General features: G+C 36.9%; 1 protein-coding gene across 1 annotated transcript; it reads right to left on the bottom strand.

The window, feature by feature from the left end:
- Positions 1–4382: 4382 nt before the first annotated feature.
- nae1 (nedd8 activating enzyme E1 subunit 1) lies at positions 4383–16076 on the bottom strand. Its single transcript, XM_082161893.1, has 20 exons — positions 15937–16076; positions 15461–15564; positions 15299–15359; positions 15105–15135; positions 14945–15016; positions 12657–12736; positions 12361–12470; positions 12052–12161; positions 11879–11941; positions 11718–11781; positions 11527–11618; positions 11379–11438; positions 10377–10510; positions 10078–10153; positions 9939–9978; positions 8740–8826; positions 8468–8560; positions 5971–6085; positions 5545–5594; positions 4383–4644 (listed from the first exon to the last, which is right to left on the bottom strand). The coding sequence occupies exons 1-20, from the start codon at positions 15984–15986 to the stop codon at positions 4535–4537; spliced, it is 1602 nt and encodes a 533-aa protein (XP_082018019.1). The 5' UTR covers positions 15987–16076; the 3' UTR covers positions 4383–4534.
- Positions 16077–22491: the final 6415 nt, after the last annotated feature.

The raw sequence follows: 22491 nt of genomic DNA, 5'->3' as shown, positions 1-22491 counted from the left end.
CTACACACATAGACAAGTTTCTTTCTACACTCAAGATACCCCTTCTAATCTCTTTAACAACCTATTAATTGGACAGTCTATTCATACAGTAAGTGGTAGATCACAACCTTGAAAATCGATTACAGGTCGATATTATGTGACCACCCTTTAAACTGGCCTGAAGGAAATCAACCTTACAGACATTAAAGGGATAGTCCAGTCAAAAATAAACATTTGCAAAATATCTTATTTTGTGTGGGTGTACGATCCCCTTATATCTACGATCCCCATTGTATGTATATATATATATATATATATATATATATATATATATATATATTAAAACATAACATGAACTTGACTAATATATCATTATAATAATAATAATAAATAATAATAATAAAAAATTTGACAGGTACAAAGGTGCATACAGAGATTCAGATTTCAGGCAGCACTTTCATAATCTGCGATTAAACATGATTAATTATTTTAATAAACTCGCAGCTAGTTTTTATGTTTATAATGCACGTTTTGATTTTTGATGCACAAAGAAGCATGTTACAGAGTCTGTTTTGTTAAGCCTCGGTTTAAAAGTTCAAATTACTGTGATACTGTTATAAATTGTAATTGTTGTATTTTAATAATTTTCACTGCTTGGCTGTATTTATGTGATCATATAAACAAATATATACATTTATTTCATATTTATCACAGGTATGCAAGCATTTAATAAATTATAATATAATATAATTAGCAGTGTGATGTGACTGGCTGAACGCTTTTACAAAAATGCTGAGGACAGATTGCAGCCTTGTTATACACCTTTGCTAATACTAAACCATTCTGCATTACCTTGTGCCGTCCTAACGGTTGCTTCCACCGATCCATCGATGACTTCCACACATTATCTGAGTTTTCTTCCATTCACGTAATTCTGCTGTTGTCATCGTCACAAGACTGTGGTCTTCTGCCAGGAGCATCATGTCAATCTGCTGCTGTCCATAATCAGGTGGTTTGTCTTCATCTGGCATCTCAGCTGAGACCTGTCCACTATGGATGACCCTAGCAGTAGTTGTGAAGTACCAGTGGCGTAGCTCTCAGCATCACTGATGCACACAAGCCCTCACAGCACATCAAGCTGCAAACCTTGTGAGGGACCCTAACCTACCCTAACTGCTTAAAAGCAACCGCATATCAACCAACTACTGAAAACATCACAACAACCACGTAGCAATGGATGAAGTCCAGTAACTGCATAAAACAGGTTAACAACAACGCAACGCAGAAACACTTGGCAAACGAATGTCAACGCACAAGAAACAACCCAAAACTTCCTGACAACCACAAAGCAAAAGCTAAAAACCACTCAGAACAACCTAGGAACCGCATATCAACGTACTGACAACCACACAGCAATGTGCAATACACTTACTTTTCAAAAATACATCTTACTCTATAACTATATACATTATTTACATACGTAGGCCCTGTTGTGCAATACTCCAGCCTCCATGTGACACTGTGATGACTCAGTGTCTGGGCTTCTTTCTTCGGGGTTCCTCGGAGCAGGGGCTCTTCACTGATGTCCACGTGGATTTGTGGAGCGAAGCAGCTTCTGCTGGGTGTGGAGAAGCTCTCAGTGAAGAGGACACGTCCATCGGGCTGCTCCGTCTCCACCAGTGAAGGGCAGTTGAGTGTCTCCCACAGCTGCTGCTTGATCGTCAGGCCCAGCTCAAGACAGTAGGGACGGTGCCGACCAGAGCGAGTCTTCATCATGGGCTCCGCCACAGAACGGTAAATGTCCTGGTAGCCCTGCACACTGGAGCCATGGATGGAGACGGGCTCTTCCTGCTGACACGCGTGCACTGAAGAGACTGAGGCTGCTGGACGGATTTCGGGAAGGACAGCAGCGTTCTTCAGGTAGCGCTCCTCCAAATCGTTGGATCTCTGGGCTTTCGCAGAGATGCAGCTGTAAGTGTGATCCAACCCGATCACAGCTGCCAGATGGGAAAGCTCATAGGAGTCTGGAGTGGAAGAGAATCCCCTCTGGTGTGTGGAAAGAGCCCTGGTTCTTCTTGGGTGACCCTGCTCCATGATCAATCAAGAATAACTTTCCAAATTGGCTTAGCAATTTGTGGAGTTGTGAGAAGAGACTTCAAGGCTTCAGGGACAGTTGTGTTAATTTAAAAAATCAACACATGCTGCTGGACTGACATAGAATGATGAGGATCATTTAAATGTAAACAAACAACACATGATATCAGCTGTAAGTCAATTAGAGCCCTATATGTTACATGCACTATATGCTTCTCTATTACTAGTAGATCTGTGTGTGTACTAGTGGTGTCTGTTAAGGCCAGCATATCTGTTAGCTGTTAGGAACTGTGCTATATTAGTGTAAAACGTGCAGTGCTGGGGGTTCTCCAGGACCAGGGTGAGATAAACAGCATATTCAGCAGATGCTTTAAAACATGGTTCATAAATGAATCTCTGAGTTAAATGAATCTTTCACGTGAACAAATCATTCTTGCTCACTCATATATTTTGTTCACTGAAGTCTCTTTCTTTTGAAGTGCACAACTGCTTTGGTGGTTTTCCCTGCGTCCACAGACTGACTATAGCACAAGCCGTTTGCATTGGAGTGTGGCCTTTGAAGGAGCGTTGCATTGGTTATGAATCTGCTAAATGAATATGTGTTTGGAGTCTGAATTACAAGCACATACATGTTGTTCACATTTTATTTATTTATTCTTTTTTTTTCATGTTTTTCTTGTCCTCTTTCTAGCTTGGTAAATGTTCAGTATAGTTGGCCACATAAAGCAAAAAACAACAGATCTGTTTATATTTTAATTTAATAATAATTCATAATAATGTATATGGCTGCAACAAAAGATAATCAATTAATCTGATTATGTTTTTATATATAAATCCTGATAAAAAGGCAAATTTTATTTTCTATACTTTTATAGAAAAAAAATTGTATACTACATCTTGCTCTAGATATACACATTTCAAGTTTATATATATATATATATATATATATATATATATATATAAGTGACAACTTGGATATTTTAGTAATCTCAACTAATTAAATCAGGAAAGTTATTATAATGCATAATTTTATGTTGTGATTGCTAATTTCAACAATACATTTTTATAGATTTATATAACTACTGAAATTACTAAAACTTAAACTAAAATTAGAATGAAAACTGACAATCTAAAAATAAAAGCTAATTTAAGATATTAATACATACTGTAATGTAAATAACACTGCCAAGTATGATCCCAACTGAATATTTTGCCAAAAAAAAGCCCAAACCGTGCACATGAGGGGAACAATATGGATACTGGATATATGTGTTTCCAAACAAGAGATCCATGAGATGGTTTCAATCTGCTAGTTGTAGTCATGCTTTCAATGTCACTTTTGGTCTAGAAGGGGTAAATCACCTTGGGGTAATTTCCATTGGGTTAGAAAATAAAGTTGAATCTAATCTAATCTTAAAGCTGCAGGCTGAGCCCAGCAATCCTTCATAAACACGGCCCAGTTACACCATCCTCCTCACGGGTCACAGGGAAAGTTTCGTAACACAGTCATCTATATATTAGTCAGGAGAGAGGAGACATTTCCGCTTCTGTGAAAACAATTAGGTGGAAACTGAACAACGTGGCTTGGTTTCTTATTAACATTGTCCTCCTCGACAAATCAATTTAAGGAGAGCCTGCAGTTATGAATTATTCACTCTACATTGGAATGTAAAAAAAAAAAAAAACATGGGTCAGAATGTGCTCCAAAGAAAGAGGGAGGGTGCCCTCCACTGGATTTAGACTTTAAAACACACTGATGGGAGTGTCCTGACTTGTCTATAACTTTTCCTAAACATTTTCCTGGGTAAACCAGATCATTCAGAAAGTTTTAGATTCTTGGAGGCTTGGGAATGAGTAAAAATATACATTTACATGCCACTGATTGTGTCCTTTCCTGCGTCTAGACTCCCTGTGAGGGAAACCTAGCTATTCTCTGCAAACCACAGACAGCAGTCTGCTTTTAGACCGGCCATAGAAACACAGCACTCCACCCTACAACAGGAAATAACTCTGTAATCTACTCAAACAAACAGCAGCAGCGCACCACACTAGAGCTTAGCACTGCTGGGACATATTTAGAAAAATTACATGACATATATAAACAGTAGTTTTACAATTACCTTGAGAAAAAGTCACATTTATATCTAACAATGAAGGCTGAGTGCACAGGGAGATTACAGAAAGAGAGACATTGTAATTATAAAACGGTCCAACAGCTGGTTAGGACATTTCTGAAACAAATGTATGTACATGTATGACAGTGAAGAGAGACATTCAGTCTGTTGTGAAAAGAGCACACATACAAAAGCTTTGGAGATACACGGTTTATTCAGTGTGCAGCATCAGTTCTGGTCGTGTCAATAAGCGACACCATCGATCAAAGCAAGTATAAACAAACTTGAGTGCCAATTTGAGGCCAACACTTTGATAGAGGAATGAACGAACAGATGGGATGATTGATCTACAGCTGAAAAGTAGCAGAGGTCTGTGACATGGCGTTATAGAGGAACGTGTTGTTGAAAGGTACAAACTGGTGAGTGATGATTTTGATGGCTTCTTGAGCCGCTGATCCTGGAACAAAAGACAGACAAAGGGCACCTTGACAAATGGCATTACCACGTTGTTCATATCTGGATGGTTTATAGATATGCAATAAGACTCCTACGTAATTGGATTGAGATGGCAGTGGAAACGTCACTTACATAATACATTTAAGGTTGGGTTAACCAAGCGGTTTCAGTAATTGACCTAATTTTATGTTCACTATTTAAGAAAGATTCTGACAGTAAAGGATGCTAAATAGGAATTAGAAGTAAAAATAACTAAATAAAATTAAAAGCTTCCATGCAAATGGACAAAGACAGAGACATGAGCCAGGATTTGGGGAAAGCAACTAGAGATTCAAATGAATAATTCATAGGTTATTGCTCAATAAAATCGGTTGACCAGACCATACAACTACAGTGTCTTTTGTCTTTTTCCTCACTGTGACAGCAGAAAAGAAAAAACAGATATGGCTTGGTAAGAATTTCATGAATCACATCAATGTCAGATGGAAATAAATAGAGTCTGACAGAAAATTTACAATCCACTCTGTGAGTGACAGATAATGATTATTTGTAGCGCATCACTCATTCAACTACTTAAGCAGTTGGATACGGATAACGAAAACACATTAGCATTTACATCTTCATTGAATGTGGTCAGAATTTGTCCCTGTGGTTCTGCTGATCTGATCACGAAATGAACTCAAAAAAGATCAATGCATCTTGGATGCATTTACACCTGGCTTTTTCTAAGTTCTTTAAGTGCTATCTAACAGTTATAATGAATATAATAATGCCAGCAGTACAGAAGAATATGATCTGCCTTTATACAATAAAATCCATATAGTAGAGGATGTCACAGTATGCATTATGAGTGTATGATGGAGTGTTTTGCAGGCTTCTGAATAAATACATAAACACTCACCTCCCAGGAAAGCTGCGACAGTGTGTGGCTCAGCAGCTCCATAACGGCAGCTGAAAGATATTAAAATAACATTTACACAGTTACCATTTGATAATAAACAGAGTGACCAGGAGATCTTGTGCTTTTTATTATCAATATTACAAAACCAATTTTAGGTTACACTTTATTTTAAGGTGTCATTGTTACAGTGTAATTATATATTTAAGTACTGAGTAATATTAAGCAACTACATGAATTTACTATAGGGTTAGGGTAGGATTAGGATTTGGTTGATGTTTAGTTGCATGTAATTATGCATAATTAACTGTTATTACTATGGTAAGTACATGTAACAAGGACACTGTAAAATAAAGTTTTACCAAATTTTTATATAAATATTTAGTTTGCACTGCTTCAATCCAAAGAGTTCTGAGAGTTTAAACGTACAACTCATGGACGTAGTCATCTTTCACATTGACGTTCAGACCGTACTCCTGTAGAAGACTGTTTACACACAGCTTGAGTTTGTTAATGTCTTCCTCCACCTGGTAATTGTAGACACCTGAGAAAAATATTATACTCTATAATATCAGAGTAACAGAGTTCATATACATATACATATACTTATACTACAGGGCCGTTGAATGCTTGAATCTGATTGGTTGACGAACGTTCTAAGGTGTGCATTATTTTCAGGGAAACGCACGGCTAAAGTAGTTCCAGGCAGGTCTTGACCGCATTACAGTTCCATATCACTTCGCGTAGTCAACTGTAATAACGGAAAATAGGATACAATTCATAACAAGAAAAAGCATTTCGCCCCATGCGCTTGATCTGCAATTTTCAATGTCTAGCTTCACAATCAATAGAAACATGCAGTTTAATTTGAATAAATAAACTATAAAGTCCTATCTATAATCAATAGAAAATTAAACTGAATATAGGCTAAATAAATGGATAGTCCTGCAGCACGGATTTTTATTGCAGATAATTTAACAAATAAATAATTATTGATAGGCCTACTTGTTAAAAGGGCTTTGTGTTTCATTTATTTGGCTAGTCTACTGTCATCTGTCAATAATAGAAAGAAAAAAAGAATGAACGAATTAATTCAAACGAATTGAATTAATTAATAAATAATAATATTGACGCACATGCTTTTCTGTCTCATTATTGCAACATCTCTCTCTAATAACTGCATTAATAACTGCATAAAGCCGGGAACACACTTTAAGGCCGGTTATGAATGTAATTTGATACTTATGACTGATCATGACCAAACGCGTGTTCAGCGCGTTCAGTCTGTGTTCAAAGTCTGTGTTTAAAATCTGCTGCAGTCGATGAAACAGTCAGAGAATGTGTCAGCTAGTCGTGTGTCCCAGCATTAGTCTGCTATCAGCGGCTCAATCCTCCGTTACTAACTCTGAAATGACGTTTTGGAATTAGCAACGGAGGCATGGGATTAGATGCGTAAGAAATTAGTCCTACATACAAGAGCGTTTTAATGACAAAAACTTTACAAACGTCTTGAAAAACATAATCTGAACAATGTTTCGAGGTGTGGTAACTGTAGTATAAGCGGAATAATTGACTTCAGGCCGTTGAATTATTAGAAAAATAATGCACACCCGAGGTGTAACGGCCACTCCGCTTCGCGCCGTGACCGCATTACCACCTCGGGTGTGCATTATTTTTCTAATAATTCAACGGCCTGTCGTCAATTATTCCTTACATATACACACACACACACACACACACACACACACACACACACACACACACACACACACACACACACACACACACACACACACACACACACACACACACACACACACACACACACACACACACACACACACACACACACACACACACACACACACACACACACACACACACAGAGTCAATCAAAAGTATGGGGTTGATTTTAATGTTTTTGAAAGAAGTCTTGTATGCTCACCAAGGCTGAATTTATTTGATCAAAAATATGTAAAAAATATAAAAGTACAAATATTCTAAAATATGATTACAATTTAAAACAACAGTTTTCTATTTTATCATATTTTTAAATATAATTTATTCCTGTGATGACAAAGCAGGATCATCAGCATTATTACTCCAGTTTTCAGTGCTCAAGATACTACATTATTATTATCAATGTTCAAATCAGTTTTTGTGGAAACTGTAATATTTTTTTTTTTTCAGGATTGTTTGATAAATAGAAAATTCAAAAGAACAACATTTATTTGAACTAGAAATCTTTTTAACATTATAAATGTTTTTACTGTTACTTTTGATCAATGTAATGCAGCCTTGCTGAATGACAGTAATAAATGATGGTACCATAGTCACTGATATGCTCACACAAAAATCGCTGCAAAAGATGCTTTCCAACAGGTTTTATCGTAGTTTTTGTCCAACTCCATTGACTTGTATTGGATGTGCTGTGAGGTACGGGATTACTCCGCCGCCGGGCTGGAGTGTCTATTATTCAAGCTCTCAACGGAAGAATGTACGGGTGTGAGGCGTTTGGAAAAATAGGTCCACAGTTTTACAACGAATGGTAAAACACCTGTTGGAAAGCATCTTTTGCAGTGATTTCTGTGTGAGCATATCAGTGAACACCCCTGACCACTCCGTGAGTTTCACGTCTTTGTAAATGAAAGTTTAATGCGTTTTAGGAAGGATTGTTCCAGTGCACATATGCAGCCATTCTGGAGGTGGGGGGGAGGTGGGGGGGGGGGGGGAAGCGAAAGAAACATAAAATTCTCGGGACAGCAGCATGTGTCCAAATTTTAATCTTAGCCGTTCTATTTCATCAGAAACGATCTGTAAACAGGGCTTTAAGTGTAAAATACCAAACTTGTCCTTTAAACACCATGCTGTGGTTAAGATGTTCTTAATGACCAATTGTTTTGCCCGTTTTGATAACTCCTCTGACCTGGGTAACGTGAGTGTTGCTGATAGAAGCGATCGACTGAGCGGAGCATGAGGTACAGAACCATCTCACTGTCCAGGCTGTCCATACAGGATGCTATGGAGACAGAAACAACTGCTTAAATACACACAGCAACACCCAAGCATGGATGTACACAACAATGAACCATCGTATTCCATGTTAGTAAATCCATCTAAACAATCCTGTACAGTGACCATAACATTTACAAACTGAGATAAACCATAGTCAGGAAGAGAACCATAGAGAAAACGTACTGATTTCATCTTTATTGAAAGTGTCCACACTGTACTCTTCTGCCAGAGATCTGCAGCGCACTACTCGGAGGAAAGCTGCATTCTTACCTGTGGGACACAAAACACCACACATCATAGGCATTACCCAAGGAAGTTCATAATATGTGAAGAAAGCTACCTGTTAGCATTCACAAAAATGGGATACAGTAATTGCTGGAACCATGAACATCATGCATGTAAACATACTAATGGAATAGGAAACATGATGTAGTAGATCATGGGATTTTTCAGTGTTAGTAAAAGTAAACTTTATTTCTGAAGCACATTTAAAGGGATAGTTCACCCAAAAGTGAAAATTCTGTAATTAATTCATGACACTAATGCCGTTCCAAACCCGTAAGCCTTTCGTTTGTCTTCGAAACACAAATGAAGATACTTTGAATGAAATCTGAGAGCTTTCTGTACCTCCGTTGACTGCTAAGCTTTGACGCTTCAAAAGGTTCACAAAGAGATCGCAAAACGAATCCATATGAATTGAGTGGTCCAACATTTTCTGAAGAGACACGATCACCTCATATGAACAGATTGAATTTAGGCCAGTGTTGTCAAAAGTACAGACTTGGTTACAACATGTTTTTGAAGTGCTGATCATTGTAGCCAATCACAGAGCTATCGGATGAGCGCATGAACACAATGACCAATCAGAGGTGTTTACGATTCTGCTCAACAGTGCTGAAAGCGTCACAACTTGGTACCGAAGTCTGTACTTTTGACAACACTAACTTAGAATTTTATTCACATATAAACATTGATCAGCGAACATAAACCAACTTAACGGAACATGCTTGATGTGCGAGAACAAACCTCATTGGTGGAAGATATGATGCATTACAACAGAATTAACCTCATTGGTTCTCGCACGTCAAGAGAACATGCTTGAGGTTCTGTTGATCATAACTGATGTGTGAGTAGATTAATGTTTATATGTGAATAAAAGCCTAAATTAAATCTGTTCAGCGTAAAAGGCAGTTGTGTCTCTTCAGAAAATGTGGACTATACGGTTCAATTTAAGGCATACTTCAGTTTTATCACTGTTGAGCTGGAGAAAGTCATTGGGCATCCAGCCTTTAATGTTGGAATACCAGTTTCATGACAAAGCCCCAAAACTGAAATTGTTCTCATCTGAGAGCAAATTATGGAAGTGTGCATTCTGTACTTACAGAAGAGTTTGATTTCCTGTTCAGAGATGCTCTCTGGAGTCTTTGGAATAAACATATAGTTCAGATCATTAGAGTTAATGTGCAAATAAAAGAGATAAACTGCAGTTTTTACACAAAAGTATGTTGATTATGTGAGTACCTTGCCAACTGATTGTAGAAGCGTTTCAACATGTTTGGACACAACTGCTGTGTCCTTCATGGCTTTGTCTCTGTAGCTGAAATTGAAAGCGTCAAACAAATGGCAATTTACCAAAAACACAGTCAGTAGGAAATTTGATCTGAAGCCAACAGATCATTTTCACATAATTTTACTCCGATATAACAATCACCTGACCAGTATCAATTGTTTGTCGATTTACAATACCATGCAAATTTCACAAACGCATCACTACTAATGACGTTTCCTGACTCACTGTGATCTGAAAGCTGAATACCTACATGTTTTGTAACTTGATGAATTTGTCTGAATCAGCGATCATATCTGGGATGGTTCCTCGCACAGGGAGGTTTCCGTTCCCCTCGTTCCGAACAAAGTCCTGCACTCCATGTGCCATCACCCAGAAGGATGCGCTCTATCATAAGACAAATTAAAGTTGCTGGTGATGCATAAACTGATATTATATATTTTTTTTTAAATAATAATAATTTAAAAAAAATCACACATAAAACAGATTAATGTTTTCTCACAAGGGGAGAGAAATGTATTTACACTTTAAATAAGGAGATCTGCAGCAGTTTTGGTAGCATGTGACTACGTATTATCAGAAAGGGGCAAAGTAGTGCTATCAAAACAATTAATCACATCTAACATAAAAGTTTGTGTTTATATAATATATCTGTATACTATAAACATATACATATATATATGTGTGTGTGTGTGTGTGTGTGTATATATATATATATATATATATATAACACAAACTTTTATGTTAGAATTGTGATTAATTGATTTGTATAATGTATAATGTTCCGACCATACAGTGCATGCATGCAGAATTTTAATATCCGATTTGAGCTTTAAATGCATTAAAATATTTGAACATTTGCCGCTAGACTGTATGTAACTGCCTGACCTGATGTATTCTAATCAAAACTATGAGAACAAGGTGAGAATTACCAACAACTTAGCACTAAAACATTATTCTTTAAAAACAATTTCTGTAAAATGGGCAGTTATAAATAACTATGACCGAATATTTATTTTATAAGGGTAACATTAGAAATCAAACTATGTATTGCTTTCAAACATATTGATGGTCATTTGTTTAGTTTAGATATATTCATGCATTCATTCTTCATTCATTTTACCACGGCGAATAAGTGGAGGGTAACAGCTGCTTCATTTGAAATTTCCGATTACCACTAGGAGCCAAATGCAGCAGCTGTATGCGAATGTTGGAAAAAGGCAGTTTAGGAGTAGTTTTGCATATCCCTACTAACCTGTGAGGTAATGTTTTCACACTGTTCAGCATTAAAAATGTCCTCCGTAGCACTGGAGACCTACATCACAGTTGGACAAAGCTCAATTCAAATCAAATGTAAGGAACACAAACTCTAACTACAGCTCTTCAAACGTGAGGAGCTCCACCTTGGTGGGGTTCAGAGCCGTGTTCACATTCTTGATCGCCTCCTCAAAGTTCTCTTCATCTTCAGGCGTCCCGTTCTCATTCTTTAGAATTCCTGAGAAAAGGAAAGGAAAACCCTCAACAAACGAGACCCGAGCTGAAAGGAAAATGAAATGGCAACATGGCAAATCTCGGATATGACACATTATATTACCTTCTCTAATGAGTTGTCTAAAAGCTTCCTTCTCCTTATAATTCTTCGGTGATTGAGAGTTGTGCTGGATCCAAAAAATAAAATAAATAAAATAAATCGAAATGTCTGACATTTAGGAGGTCTCATGGTCAGAAAGCTTTTAAGAGTATGTCAAAAATTACCTCACTATACCACTTTTCCAAGTATTTGGCAACCACAATGATCCATGGTGTATGACTGTGATCCTAAAACAAAATAAAGATTAAACTGCTATCAATTTTAAGCACATGCACACCTTAAAAAGTCAGTCACATAAAACAAAAAGACAATGTTCTGCCATCATCTTTAATCTGACCTTCTTCTCCATGCTGTCCAGGTCATAGGACTCTACGTGGTGTTTGAGCTCTGAGAACGGCTGGTCTAGTCTCAGGTCCTCTAAGGCATTATCTGGATGAGACTCCACCACTACAGTGAGAGAAAGTCTTTATGTATAATAAGACTGGTTTAGGTTGCTGTCCATCAAACATTATTCATAGTCTTTCATAAAGTAAAGAATTGTACATTAACTCACTTGTCCATCTAGCAAGTTGTCGGACCACAAGTCAATCATCCTATTGCATTGCCAATAAAAACACATTTTGCTTCAAGAAACTATGATTATTACCTGTGTGCTCCTTCACAATCAGCCTCATGTAACCAATGAGTCCATATGTTCTGCATACAAGGAACGGCACACCAGCCTCCCATAACACAGTGGCCAGCCTCAAGCATGTGCTGACAATAAATAAATAAAAATAACATGTTAATATAAGCTGATTTGGAAAAACCGCATACTACAACCCGTCAAATTTGAGCATTATGTATTTTGTATCTTGTAGCATATGTATCTGTTTTGTAATGCATTTAAAAAAATAATAATAATAAAGGCACAATATATTCAGATTTGTGTTTTAGTAATACCTTTCTGGAAGCTGGACGCCAATTACCAGACTAAATCTGTGAAAAAACTCAGGGTCGTTGTCCAAAAGCTTATCGGGGCACTGAAGATAATAAAAAAATAGATTTACTTAGATGAAAACTCGAACACTACCTCTCACTTGACTGAATTTATGTCACTCACAATATTAAATCCCTTTTAATATAAAGGTTTATGATTAAATGCTCGCTATTAGACATTGCATTACTGTTCAAACCATTTAGGGTCAAAATATTATTATTATTAAATGTTTTGAAAGAAGACATTATGCTCACCAAGTCTTTTTTTGACCAAACATACAGTAAAGCAATCAAATTATCAAATAACTGTTTTCAATTTTAATATATCTTAAAATATAATTTATTCCTATGATCCAGTCTTTAGTGTCACATGATCCTTCATAAATCAAATTGTAAAATATTATTACAATTTAAATGAACTGTTTTCGATTTTAATATCTAAAGGTCCCATTGCATGGATTATTTTATTATTTTAGAATGTTTCCTGGGTGCCCTTATAATGTTAGTATGTTTTTTAGATCAAAAGTTGTTATAATTTAGAAATAAAAAGCATATTTCCTAGCCTGATTTTAGCCTCTGATTTGAACGCTCTGTTTGAAGGGGCGTGTCAGCTGTGAGACTTCACTGTAAACGCCCACTGCTGTGATTGGCTGACATGTTTGCATATGATATAGCTAGCATTACATGTGGAACTCTCTTGAATACTTTTACTATTACAGCTATCGAGATTAACGAATCGTTAGAAGTTTTTTTTAAGTATTTAGATCTATTCCCATCACATAAAAGGTTGCAGTGATGAGCATTGAGCAGATGACAGCCTGTTGAGCGCGTGAATGAAGATCTTATCATTGCAACGCAGTTTCTGCACTCTCACTAATGCTTTCACCAATGCAAACATGAGATAAGTACAGTAAGAGCTTTGTTGTGCAGCGTAACAGTGTCATTGATTTCATAACGAGTTTTGGCAAGTGTCCAGATAAACTCGCGCTGTGTGATTGACAGCTTGGACGATTGGAAAGGGAGCATTCTTTGAACGCTTTCTGTATATATTAATCACAGTTTAAGTTTCTAGATTCGCCCATCTGAGCTTTCATTTTCTCAAAAATACCCAGGGCTTGGTTTACACCTATCAAAACGTCTAGTCACTGGGGGACCATAGGCAGGCTAGGGAAACCTCATTAACCTCAAGGTTAAAAAACCTCATAAAGTGAAATTTTCATGCAATGGGACCTTTAAAAAAATATATTTTATTCCTGTGATCCAGTCTTCGTGTCACATGATCCTTCAGAATTCATTCTAATATGCTGATTTGGTTCTCAAGAAACATTTCTTATTAATAACAATACTGAAAACAGTTGTGATGCTTAATATTTTTGTAAAACAAATTCAGGTTTCTTTGATTGGTAGAAAGTTCAGAAGAACAGCGTTTATTACAATTTTTGTAACATTATAAATGTTTTTTTACTGTCACCTTTTATCATTTTAATGCATCCTTGCTGAATGAAAGTATTAATTTCAGAATAAAAGTACAATTGATCTATTGACCCCAAACTTTTGAAAGGCAGTTAATGATTTTTATAAACTAACATTATAATTTTAAGCTATAATATTGGCAAAGGGTGGAAACTTTGAGCAATACGATTGTTTTGATTTGTTTCAGTCACTACATAATTTCTATACTTTCAATTTCATAGTTTTGAGCAAGTGAGTCCAAACTTTTGACTGGTTGTGTATAGCAGACACTAGTGACTAGGCCTTTAAATAACACATCATAATGCTGATAGTTGACTGACTGAATGATTGATTGACTGTTTATAGTTTAATGCCATGCCAGCTACCCTGGCTATATTCTTGATGAGGAAAAAAAAGTGAAAATTGAAAAAGTAATAAAAAATATAAAACAACAAAATAAAAAGGTAATTAAAAAACGTTATTTTTAAAGTTTATTTTTGTTAATAAACAAAAATCAAAATTTAACTTTGATGCCGGTTGCTTAAACAGCTAAGACTACAGTCCTACAAGTCAGTCATCATTTTTGTTTCTTTAAGACTGTTCATAACTGTCAAGAAGACTGTCAGTTACATAAAAACATATATTGGTCTAATTTGATACCGAAAAGAAAGACTGATTACCCCTAACTAACTGCTAGTTGGTCACACTAGTCTTAACATATTGGCTATGTTTATGCAACTGGCCCCTGGTCTTAATACTGATAGTAAAACCACAAAACATTTTATGACATTAACACTGACCTCTTCCACAAAGTTTCCAGACACATCACTGTTGAGCTCCTGCAGCAGTTCAGTAGCAGCCTGAGCCCTGTTCTGCAAAATACGCACAACATCATTCAGAATATGTCACACTAGGTTTGTAAAGTATTTTTAATTGAAACCCCCACACAGATCTGCTTACCTTCCCAATACTGCTGTTACTGAGAAAAAAGCTGCAGAAAAAGATCAAAGCATGACCATGTCTTCTTCAGAAGCATTTTCTACACTGTGCAATCTGGTATATTTATCCATACATCACACTGCATTTCTTAAACTTAAAATCTACTTGAGATTATTATGAAACCAAGAGAATGATTATGAGGCCAATAAATGTACTTGTTTCCAACATCTTCCCCTGAGACTTTGTGTCCATCGACTATGGTAAATGCTCCGATTCCTAAGAAGGAGAACAGAAAATATCCTGTTAACTTAACACAACAAACTATACAGATTCCCAGTGTCATGATTTGAGGTGTACAGTGAGTGAGAGACTGATACCTGGCAGGACAAGGTTCTTGAGGATTTCAGTGCCGGATGCCGTGGCGTTGATGAGACACACATGGGCATTTTCAAGTGCTTCCTGTCCATGATCCCCCCACAACCTGATACAAACATATAATAACCAACACTCAATAACCGGTGTTTAAGAATAGCTATAATAACATCATCTGAGAAATACATACAGACAGACAACAGTCAAGCTGATGAATAGCCTACATCAATGGTTTCTGCTTAGCTATGTTATTACCAGGCTATGGAGTTAGACTGATTATGCTGTAGAGTATTGAATTAAAGTATGATGAATCTGATGAAACTCTGACATTATTAAAGCTCTTGCCATGACCAATGGGCCTCTATGTATGTCAACGTTCATGCAATACGAAAGGCTAAAACTAATGATGAAATGGAATCACTGTGCAAGTATACTGCATTATTCTGTGGTTTAATAAACAGACTGATATATATATACATACCTGAGCTGTCGATCATATTTCTGCTCTTTGCTTGTTTTGAGGTCTGTCATGGTCCTCTGTTTCTGTCCGTAGCCGCTTGATCCTACCCGGCACGCGCTGTTTCACTATTTTCAGATCGACAGTCGCAGATTCGATGCAGATAGACATGTTCTACTTCCGTTTGACCAGGAGGTGGAGCCATTGCGCTGCTTGAAATGTGAACGATATCGCAGCTCTTTTGATTGTCATTACATTTCTTTTCTTTTCTTTTCTTTTCTTTTCTTTTCTTTTCTTTTCTTTTCTTTTCTTTTCTTTTCTTTTCTTTTCTTTTCTTTTCTTTTCTTTTCTTCACAAGAATTAGATTTGTGCATAACTAAGCAAAAAGGATGAATCACTTATGAATGACTTATTGACAAAGAGTGGCTTTACATGAATTCCCTAATGCTGACATTCGGGTCAATCACACCACGTCCTTTTACAAAACAGCCAAAATCACAAAAATCACAATGACTCCTGCTCCTCTTGAATCTCTAGCTGTCAGCATCATCAGTCAAAGAACTTTTCGACCTGTGTGTTTGTCTTCAAGAGAGCAAATTTGTGTTTTGTTTATTTTATTCATTTTCTTAAATGTGTTTTATAACCATTTGTAATCATTATATCATTCAAGTAGTTTTCCATTTGATTTATACCATTTACCATTCCATTTGTTTTTTGCTTTTATATCCTATTTATTTCCTTGCTTTTAGTTGCAGCTTGCTATTGTTATTTAATCTTATTGTGTGGTTTCATGGAATGTGGAATGTTTGTCTTTACAAATAAGGAAAGAGGGTAATATTGTGATTTCAAGGATTCATGGGATGTTGTTGTGAAGCAGTCTGGTAGAACAACACTTAATGAGCATTGATAGGCTACATGATGCAAATGGGGGTGGGGGGTTGGGGTAAGATGAGCCAGTGGGTAAGTTGACCCACCACCTTTATCTTGGCAACTATACACATTTATTGTCATCTAACCATATATTTTGGAACTACCCATAATTTCTGCCAGACTGTGAAGACACATGGGAGGAGAGGAAAGCACCCATTTACTTTAAAAACTGTTTATGGCTTGTCAAAGTAAAATGTCAACATTACAGATGTAATGGCTATTACATCAAAGCAAATTTGTTCAGGTCTAAAAATATTGATGATCCATATTGGTGATTTAGCAATGTATAAAACTATGCAAATAATTTAGCTTAGCTAGTTTTGTTAAATGGCAGCTCTGGGGCAAAGTGAGCCAAACACTGTGGGGTAAATTGAGCCAGCGTTTTAACTTACCCCACCATAAGGCACTGTAGTTAAGTTAAATCTCTGAAGTATAAACTGGTATAATTTCAATGTAATATTACACAACTGGTTTAGTTGATCTTTTTTTTGTTTTTGTTTAGTTGGAACAGTGTACAAGTAGCCTACACCAAATCCTTCTCTGATAAGAACCAGAAGATGCTTAATTATTTATCTTTCCTCCTTCATTGTAGTCAATGTTGACATTGCAGAAAAACTATGCCAATAACCTTTTGACTGAAATGTTTAGTTTCAGTGACATTTATTCATTCCTTCTAATTCATTATTAAATTATCTTAAATTATCTTTAAAATGTCATGGGTTTAATTCAGATTCAGTTGGATGGTCAGTTTACACCCAGATAGTGCAACTTACCCACTAACCTCGGATCAACTTACCCCAAACCTGGGGTAAATTGAGCCACAGGAACACTTTTTTATAAGAAGCCATATTTTTAGAACCCTTTGTCACAGATGCATTCTGGTCATTTAAAATGATAAGAAACATCCTGCAATTACTTTTCATTGTACTTCTGCCAAATTTTCTCTTTGAGGACCACATAAGTAAAAAATTTAAAAAATTGCCTCAACTTACTCCACTCTCCCTATTCAATAAACCCTGCTCATATTACTATCATTACTTCATCTCCTGCCTCTTCTCTTCTCTGGCTTTCTCTTTCTCTAAGTCAGCTAATACAGGTTTGGGTATGATTTGGGGTACCAGATAAGACTTACCAGACAAAACCGATATCTTCTGACAGGATTCGGCGTCTGGGGTTGGATAATATTGCTGATGTGGACACTCGATCTAACAACCCTGAGAGACACACACTCTTACAGATAAAAAGCTAGACCTGTTGTTTTTAACTGAAACTTGGCATAAAGAAAATGATGGGCTCCTGTTTAATCAGATCACTCCAGCGAGCTTTGGAGTACTAGATCTCCCGAGGATAACTGGCAGAGGTGGAGGCATTATTGTGCTATATAACTTGAAGTTCCGCATAAGCTCTGTGACTATCCCCCAGTTTTCATCATTTGAATGTCTGGTCTTGAGTATCTCTGCTCCTGTCTCCACCATCATCGCTACAATCTATAAACCACCTAAGGCCAAGACACACGCAGCTTTCTTATTAGAGCTCGCAGACCTCCTGTCGATGTTGACTATGAAGTTTGACAGAATTCTAATTGTGGGCGATTTCAATATACATGTTGACCAGAGTGACTCAGGGGCGGCCAAGGAATTTCTGTCACTAATTGACTGTTTCAGCCTCACACAGTTTGTAACGGACCCAACTCACAACAAGGGTCATATTCTAGATCTTGTGATAGCTAATGGCTCGTTTGTATCACAGTTTTCATCTATTGACATTGGTTTGTCTGACCACTCAGCTGTCTTTTTTAACCTTGAACTGTATCATACAAATGAGCTTACCACCCGAACAGTAACCTACCGGAAGTGGAAGTCTATCGACCAGGCAGCTTTCTCCAATTCGGTGGTTTCCATCTTAAGTGACCTTCATCCCTCATCACTGGAGGAGAGAGTTTTGCATCTAAATTCCACTCTTGCTACTAATCTTGACATTTATGCTCCTCTAATGTCACGAAAAGTCACATATGTCCGATCTGCCCCTTGGTACAATGACAATCTACGTTCTAAAAAGGCTGCTTGTCGGAAAAAGGAACGCAAATGGCGTCTTACTGGGCAGAGTGTCTACTATCAAGAGTGGAAAGATCTTCTGCAGGAATATCGAGTTCTTTTGGAGATTGAAGGATCCTCTTTTTTCTCTCAGACTATTGAAAATAATCAAAATAACCCCAGACACTTGTTCCAAACCATAAACAGACTGCTTCAAGTTAATCAGTCTGCCACGCCCGCTTCCCAACAGCTCTGTGACTCTTTTTTAAGTTTTTTTAATTCAAAAATTGACAATGTCCGCAAAGACATTCATGCTAACTTTGACTGTGCCACTCCACCCTTTTGTGCACCTGGGTTCACTGGTGTTCCTTTCACTGACTTTACATTACTGGATTCTGAGGTTCTTTCAAGGGAGGTGTCCAGCATGAAATCAACTACTTGCTTGCTGGACCCAATTCCTACGGATTTATTAAAATCTTGCTTCCCTGTGTGGTGCCAAATTATCCTTAGAATTATAAATGAATCATTGGAAACTGGGATCGTTCCAGCAGTGTTAAAGACTGCTGCTGTTACGCCAGTACCAAATAAAGAAAATGTTCCTAGGGATGATTTTAACAACTTTCGTCCCATTTCTAATCTTCCCTGTTTGGCAAAAATACTTGAGCGTGTTGTTGCCTCTCAACTTTGTAATCATCTTACAACCAATAACCTCTTTGAACCCCTTCAGTCAGGTTTTCGTAAATTTCATAGCACTGAAACAGCGTTGGTCAAAGTTACCAATGACTTGTTAATGGCCTCGGATTCTGGTTCTACCTCACTTCTCATTCTTCTTGACCTTAAAGCTGCCTTCGATACTGTGGATCACGGTCTTTTACTTTCCCGTTTAAAAACTGCCTTTGGTGTATCTGGTACAGTTTTGGAATGGTTTAAATCCTATTTTACCGACCGTACCCATTTTGTCTCGATGGGTGGCTTTAGGTCTGACACTCGTCCGGTGTTCACAGGTGTTCCTCAGGGATCAGTTCTGGGCCCACTACTTTTTAATATTTATCTGTCTCCGCTTGGACATCTGTTGCAATCTTTCGGTCTTAATTACCACTTATATGCAGACGACACTAAAATATACATCCATTCTAAACCTGGCGAAGACATTGATGCTCTTTATCTTTCTGGCTGTATTTCTGAGATTAAGGCATGGATGAATAATAACTTTCTTTGCCTGAACAGTGGGAAAACTGAGGTCATGCTTATAGGTTCCCGTTATCAAATTCGCAAAGCAGCTCCACTATCCCTGTCTGTCGATGGCTCTGTCTTAGAGACCCAGAGTAAGATGAGGAACCTTGGTGTAATTTTTGACACCAGCCTCACTTTTGATTATTTTGTACAGAACACTGTGAAGGCATCTTTTTTCCACCTTAGAAATATAGCCAGACTGCGTCCCATCCTAAATCTATCTGTTGCCGAGAAACTGATTAATTCATTTGTGGTCATGAGAATGGATTATTGTAATGCAGTTCTAGCTGGAGTTTCCAAATCTACAATTAACAAATTGCAATATGTCCAGAATTCAGCAGCCCGGATTCTGACGGGAACCGGAAAATTCGAACATATTACTCCAGTCTTGAAGTCTTTACACTGGTTACCGGTTAAGTTCCGCGTTGACTTTAAGGTCATGATGTTAACATATAAGGCTTTACATGGCTTAGCACCGCAATACTTGTCTGGTTTACTAAACAGTTACACTCCAACACGTAGACTACGCTCTTCACAGTGTCACTTATTAACTGTTCCACAAACGCACTTAAAATCTATGGGAGACAGGGCCTTTTCTTTTTATGCTCCAAACCTTTGGAACTCTTTACCGCGTGAACTCAGGGAAGCACAGACTTTGGGTATTTTTAAAGTTCTTCTCAAAACTAATTTTTTTAAGCATGCATTTGATTGCTGATGCCTTTGCGGTTGGTGTATTGTAGTTTTTATTATTAATTTATGCTGTTTATGTTATTATTAATTCCCGCTTTTTGGTGGATTGTGATTTTATGTTCAGCGCTTTGAGAAGCCTCATTTAAAGGCGCTTTATAAAATAAAGCTTATTATTATTATTATTATTATTATAAAGAGAGAGAATAAAATAATTTCTCATCAAGTCCAAGTATATATATACTGTATATATATATATTTATTTTTTATTTTTTATTTTTTTATCTCAAAATCGTTATCATTCAGCAATGTTCAGTACTTTTTTCTCACTTTAGTTCTTAGGGATTGCATGCACTAATACAATGTATGTTCAATGTAAGTTGCTTTGGATAAAAGCAACATACAATATACAACATCTCCAACTTCACCAACTGCTCTGTTACTGTATATCCTATAATATTTCTAGTTGCTCTGTATTGTTCTTGTACTCTACAACTGTATTATCTGTGCCATGGCAGCCAAGGTTTTTAAGTAGCTATTTTGGTGTTATATTATTTTTTGGAAATTACAGTTCTAGAGTCTCCCAGACAGCAGCATCTGACCCAAACACATTATTTTTATTGCATCAAATGTTTTGTAATAGCACTAGCATGCTGTTAGAGCAAAGTGTAAATGTCTCATCATAGTGCACATTTTGCTGGCGTTGACATTTTTATTGCTGTCACAGCTGTTTTCACATAACTACTATACTATCTCACTAGAATCTGTTATTTGGTGGTGTAAAACAATAACTTGCTGCAGTATTGCAAGAACCTGAACACTAGGTGTAATTTTTTTTAACACTGTATACTTCTTTCTTTTTTAAACAGAATGTCAAACAGTGGCTTAAATTGTTGTTGCATGCTTTGTGATTCATTAGAGAGAGAAAAAAACTACACAGCAAACACGAGATTGCTTAACAGGTCAACATCTTTTATCTTTGCTTTCAACTTGTAATCATCAGTCTCATGTAACTGTTGCATCTATACATATAAGACCTATTTTTGTAACTTTAGTAGTCATCATCACATATAATAAATAATAACAAATAATATATTGTAGTTTAAATATTACAAATATAAATATTCTGGAATAGCCTGATTGTATGGACTACTCAACAAGCACGGTTATACTAGCTTCACACAGTTTATGATTTTGACACATTCTTCCTGGATTTTCCCCACGTTGTACAGGTTTGATGTTCATTTTTAAACAGTGCCACAGGTTCTCAAGTAGACAGAGAGATCAAATCTGTGAATGGGTGCATTCACCCTGAGCCAAGTGTGATCACGTAGCGGTGAGGTTTTATTCAGGCAATGCCTACTCATGATAATGATTCACAGGCGCACCGAGTTTTTATACACCCCATGCATCACTTCTTTTTCGCATTAAGTTTTGTACATTTTATATACTTCTCAAAAATATAGACTTTATGCACCAGAGAAACGAGGGCGCCGCCATCTTTAGAATATTGTCTTTGAACTTCTGTTTCGCTGCTGTCCAGTTGTAATTAGCTTTTGAACGTAATGTAAAGTTAACGAAAGTTATCATGAGGACTGTAATGTTTAAAGCAGATGACTTAACAAATGTCAGTCGACCGGGAAGATTTTAAAACGAGCCGTTCATTAATAAACACACAGAATCGCTGTGAAAATAC

Source organism: Leuciscus leuciscus (assembly GCF_965113295.1).
Source record: "Leuciscus leuciscus genome assembly, chromosome: 2".
In the NCBI taxonomy this organism is placed as follows: Eukaryota; Metazoa; Chordata; class Actinopteri; order Cypriniformes; family Leuciscidae; genus Leuciscus; species Leuciscus leuciscus.
This window is presented reverse-complemented; position numbering and strand designations above follow the sequence as displayed.

Bases quoted from the DNA above. Each gene is read 5' to 3' on its own strand.
- nae1 (XM_082161893.1), bottom strand. From the start codon at position 15,986: ATGACAGACCTCAAAACAAGCAAAGAGCAGAAATATGATCGACAGCTC. The intron at 15,565-15,936 runs GTATGTATATAT...TGTTTGTATCAG, and splicing joins AAATATGATCGACAGCTCAG to GTTGTGGGGGGATCATGGAC. The intron at 15,360-15,460 runs GTATCAGTCTCT...TCTCCTTCTTAG, and splicing joins CAAGAACCTTGTCCTGCCAG to GAATCGGAGCATTTACCATA.